General features: G+C 42.4%; 1 protein-coding gene across 3 annotated transcripts in view; it reads right to left on the bottom strand.

The window, feature by feature from the left end:
• The window catches only part of LOC129837888 (ETS domain-containing transcription factor ERF-like), a 105,915-nt gene extending 100,596 nt beyond the window's left edge, over positions 1-5,319 (bottom strand). For all 3 annotated transcript variants that reach the window (XM_055904394.1, XM_055904393.1, XM_055904392.1), the window contains exon 1: positions 4,683-5,319. Coding sequence is in view for 2 of the 3 variants with exons in the window: in XM_055904393.1 (XP_055760368.1) it covers positions 4,683-4,704 (22 nt within the window). In the remaining variant the exon portion in view is untranslated. The remainder of the gene's footprint in view (positions 1-4,682) is intronic.
• Positions 5,320-5,765: the final 446 nt, after the last annotated feature.

Consider the following 5,765-nt stretch of genomic DNA (forward strand, 5'->3'; position numbering starts at 1 on the left):
GGCGTGGCTCGATATAAGCCACAGAGCCACTTCAGAACAGGCATGGCTCTATATAAGCCACAGAGCCACTTCAGAACAGGCATGGCTCTATATAAGCCACAGAGCCACTTCAGAACAGGCGTGGCTCGATATAAGCCACAGAGCCACTTCAGAACAGGCATGGCTCTATATAAGCCACAGAGCCACTACAGAACAGGCATGGCTCTATATAAGCCACAGAGCCACTACAGAACAGGCATGGCTCTATATAAGCCATAGAGCCACTTCAGAACAGGCATGGCTCTGTATAAGCCACAGAGCCACTACAGAACAGGCATGGCTCTATATAAGCCACAGAGCCACTACAGAACAGGCATGGCTCTATATAAGCCACAGAGCCACTACAGAACAGGCATGGCTCTATATAAGCCATAGAGCCACTTCAGAACAGGTATGGCTCTATATAAGCCACAGAGCCACTACAGAACATGCATCACTGTTGTGTTGTACACAAAACCGAATTATTCTTGGGAGAACACCCCCATAAGATAAGAGAGGCCTGCTTCATCTCAAGTCCCTGTGATGTCAGGCATAGCCTTTGTTGTAGTGAAATAAAAAATATGCAGAGTTGGCATTACATGTGACTGAGCTTCCTGATGCTGTATGTATGGGGGAAGTTGGTTAGTAATGTGCTTCACAACATGCAAGAGAGAGCAGGAACAAACTTATGCCGGAATTTCAGGAATGAGCTGACTTAACTAGCGAGCTTGATGGTCACTGTTTGACCTATTTGGAATCACCATATAATCATGGCCTCTTTTTAGTGTCATCGTTCACGGTTGTTCACCTTTGATAGGCCTCAGACTACAAAACAGCTGACACATTGACTGCAGCCACATTTGTTGCATACTTGATACAAAGAGCATATTTATGATTAGCTTGAGTTGATCATACTATTGAAGGTGAGATCACCAAAAGCTATCTATGATCTTTTGTCACATTAGGCCAATATCATGTTACATCTCAAAACAACATCTTTGGAACAAGTGCAAAAACGAAACATGCAAAACTTCTTCATTAATTAAACAGGAGATTTTGCTCATACTACTTGACTATAGACCTACACAACATCTAAGATAAACCAGTCAGGGATGACATGATTATCAGTCACTTTGAATATGAAAGTGTGCCGCTGATAGTGAAATGATAACCTAACACACAGCAGAGATGTACAAACTCTGACCACTTCCTCTTCCGATGCCGTACAGTACAAACCAACCTGCACCACATATCGACGCGGGCCATTCACACAGACACCGTGAAGTCAGGCGTCGCACTATGTGAAAGCCGCAAGGCCGGAGTACAGCTACAGTTCACTTCACGCTGTTGAGTAAAAACAGCAAAAACGGTAATGGACAATTCTCATTCATTCGTTTCAGTTTGAGTGGTAGTGTTTGTACAGTGATTGAGTCAGTGCGGAGTGGACATTTGCATTAACATGGGAATTACGTGGATCGGTAGGTGTGAATGAAGTGACGGGTGCAGTCATCCTGACCCGTTAAAGAAGCCGAGCCATGATGGATAGTGTAGATAGAATGGTGGTGTGGCAGATGTAAAGTTCAAGTCAGAAGTTTACATACACTTAGGTTGGAGTCATTAAAACTTGTTTTTCAACCACTCCACAAATGTCTTGTTAACAAACTATAGTTTTGGCAAGTCTGTTAGGACATCTACTTTGTGCATGACACAAGTCATTTTTCCAACAATTTTTTCGACAGATTATTTCACTGTATCACAATTCCAGTGGGTCAGAAGTTTACATACACTAAGTTGGCTGTGCCTTTATACAGCTTGAAAAATTCCAGAAAATGATGTCATGGCTTTCGAAGCTTCTGATAGGCTAATTGACATAATTTGAGTCAATTGGAGGTGTACCTGTGGATGTATTTCAAGGCCTATCTTCAAACGCAGTGCCTCTTTGCTTGACATCATGGGAAAATCAAAAGACCTCAGAAAAAAAAATGTGAACCTCCACGAGTCTGGTTCATTCTTGGGAGCAATTTTTCCAAATGCCTGAAGGTACCATGTTCATCTGTACAAACAATAGTACGCAAGTTTAAACACAATGGGACTACGCAGCCGTCATACCGCTCAGGAAGGAGACGTGTTCTGTCTCCTAGAGATGAACATACTTTGGTGAGAAAAGTGCAAATCAACCCCAGAACAGCAGCAAAGGACGTTGTGAAGATCGACATAACCTGAAAGGCTGCTCAGCAAGGAAGAAGCCACTGCTCCAAAACCGCAATAAAAAAGCCAGACTACGGTTTGCAACTGCACATGGGGACAAAGATTGTGCTTTTTGGAGAAATGTCCTCTGGTCTGATGAAACAAAAATAAAACGGTTTGGCCAAAATGACCATCATTATGTGTGGAGGAAAAAGGGTCTTCCAAATGGACAATGACCCCAAGCATACTTCCAAAGTTGTGGCAAAATGGCTTAAGGACATCAAAGTCAAGGTATTGGAGTGGCCATCACAAAACCCTGACCTCAATCCTATAGAAGATTTGTGGGAAGAACTGAAAAAGCGTGTGCGAGCACGGAGGCCTACAAACCTGACTCAGTTACACCGGCTCTGTCAGGAAGAATGTGCCAAAATTCACCCAACTCATTGTGGGAAGCTTGTGGAAGTCTACCCGAAACGTTTGACCCAAGTTAAACAATTTAAAAGGCAATGCTACCAAATACTAATTGAGTGTATGTAAACTTCTGACCTACTGGGAATGTGATGAAAGAAATAAACGCTGAAATAAATAATTATCTCTACTATTATTCTGACATTTCACATTCTTAAAATATAGTGCTGATCCTAACTAACCTAAGACAGGGGATTTACATAGCCTACAGTTGAGAAGCCCGCAATTTGGCAAATATGAAATAGCTGATGTCAGGTTGCGGCTGTCATTGAGAAGCATCTAAAATTGCCCTAGGCCTATCGCAATATTTCAAAATTAAATTGTGGGATAAACACAAAAGTCACATATAGTCCAAATGATTTAAGTGTGAAGTGTAGTATATTCCCATTAGTAGGATACACCAGGACTAATAACTTGGCACTAGTGGAGAACGTCGACCATATCTCTGGTGAGTGCGCATATTCACTGTCTTTATCATTGGGCGAGTCAGTGCCAGTGGAAAGTTGATTACAATAATTTCCTCCTCAATTGTAGATGGACGTCATATTGTACAATTTGTCTCCCCTTTTCGTGGGCCTAGATTAGATGGTTACATTGAAGACAAGGTTGTTTTTATTGATTTCAGTTCATCAGTGTCAGCAGAGTAGCCTAGGCCTAGCCTGCAATTTGTGTAGTAGGCTAATAATGATTCTGATAATGTCTCCAGACATGTAAAGTGTTGCAGAATTGCATGAAATGTGTTCATCAGTGTGTTCATTTACGGTCGGACTCAGATAGTTGGTCTGTTTTGTCAGCGGCCCAGTCACTTTTACTCATACCCAGACATCTGCCTTCATCACTGATCATTACTAAAGTGAAAGCGAGATTAAACGTTTAATTATTGCTTGAAATATGCCTAAAGCGTTACTATAAACTGCAAACATCAGAAACAGCAGGATTTATTCTAACGTCTTGGGATTCGACAAAAGCCTCCACCTTCGAAAATGACAGTCCATTGAAACGTTCACCCATCTCTCATAACTATAACTAACCAAGCATGGCGTCCTCGCAAAGTAAACAAAAAAATTATTAACTTGCATTTTCACGGGTCTAACTAAATATAAGTATTGTGCGAATGACAACTTAATCTGAACGGTGAATTAAGAGTGAATTTGACCGATTTAAGAGGCTTTGAAAACTTGGCCAGAGACTTTTTACGAACGGGTGAGGGGAAAATCCCAACATGGATTCCGCAACATTCCACTGCTGGGTCCGTGCACAGTTACTTTGCAGAACTTATTGAAGCACGATACAAACAAAGCACGAATTAATCAGATTTCGATTATGACAGGTTCATACATAAAACAGCAGCATTTGGCGTTTCTGAGAAAATAGACCCTAAATGTGACCACATATTTAAAAACTATGTCGACCAAACAGCGGAGAAATACAAACTTGTACCGGATGCATAGGATGACAAACAAGCAACACCGTGACCAAATTTGACGAAACTCTTAAAACAACCCCGGTAGATAGGTCTAATATTCCATAAAGTGTCTGGTTCATATGATTAACTACAACTCAACCAATCGTTTAATTTCCTATTCGAGTATTAAAAGTGGATGTCCGCTAGCAAAAGCTTCCATTTTGAATGTCTCACTAAAGCAACTTAACTTCAACAGGTCGACAATCAATCCACATTGACATATTTCCAGCAAACTAGACACAGTAAATATAAACAACACTTTTGCATCAACTTCCGTTGTATCAACTTATCAAACATAACTGGAGAACGTGTTGAATACTGTTTAGCTACAATGCAATGAACTCACGTCAGCTAGTTAACTGTCAAATGCACAGCTAATGTTAGCAATATTAATAACTAGTTAAATGTATTTAACAACTTGTATGACTTTTGTTCACCACTTAGTAATTGAATCAGACCAAACAACTGGCTTAGACAACCAGCAAGTTCATGATCAAGTTCATCCAGACAAAAGTGGTCGACTTTTTGTTTTGCACAAACTTACCCGAATCTCCGGGGGTTTTCATGTTGAGTGTTGCAAGCTAGTTAACGTTAGCTAGCGAGCTTGATGAGTCGCAAATCAGTAGCGTTTGTGGAAAGAAAAGTCGTCTCCCTCTGAGCCCTTCCTTTGGTTCGGAATGGAAAAAGGGGGGAACAGGCTAACGTTAAACTTTTCACAGTTGCTCCACTCGCGGGCCCCTTTGCTTCCACTTTCTTTCCCAAAACACCCTTCCCCAACTGTAGCGATCGAGGTAACGTTACTTTCCCCGAATCGCAGTCAGTTGATGTAGTTCACTGCTGTTTGTCCCACGGCAACTTCGCCTTGTCCTGTTCGAGTTGCAGCGGAACACGGTCAACCGTCCCGACAAGCACACGAACCGAAAACCCGTATCTTTCCTTGTTTGCATATACTTTCACGAACTGTCGAGTTGTTGTTTACTCCATCTCAATCGCATCATCCCCGTTGTTTGACATATTGTCGCTAAAATAACCGTTCTGTAGAATAGCAGTCGTCCTCTCTTTAGACTTTCTTTCTTCCTCCAGTCGCTAACATTCTGTACTCTGTGGCTACTCTTTCTCATCCCCCCCGGTTCCTCTCTCGGGTGTCGTGTTTCGCTCTCTCCTCACGGGGCCGCCCACACGGAGAGGGGGGCTCTAAGGGGCGGGTCTCACCCACTCACCACGAGCCAGGGTGGCGTCACTGCTGCAGCACGCGGCGTCGCCATGGAGACCGCCACAGCCACACTGCCGTGGTGACATCATATCCGTGTCCTACGATTCTAGAGGAGAGATGGCCGTCATCACGTCCTTTTACGTCAATAGCAGATACTTTCTTCTAATTATCTCTTTTCATTTCATGGTTATTATATCTATTGATGTGGCCAGATTATTAAACCACTGTACAAATGCACAAGGCATTATAACACTAGACTCTGAGCATATTGCAACAGGAACTAACATATTGCAACAGGCACTAGTCTGTGGCACTGATGCAGAACTGTCACATTGTCAACAAGTGCATGTGAGAGAGGTGGCATCATACATGGCAGGTGAAGTGTGTCTCATGAGCCCTATGTACAACCCCATC

This window comes from Salvelinus fontinalis, chromosome 38 (genome assembly GCF_029448725.1).
Source record: "Salvelinus fontinalis isolate EN_2023a chromosome 38, ASM2944872v1, whole genome shotgun sequence".
Classification (NCBI taxonomy): domain Eukaryota; kingdom Metazoa; phylum Chordata; class Actinopteri; order Salmoniformes; family Salmonidae; genus Salvelinus; species Salvelinus fontinalis.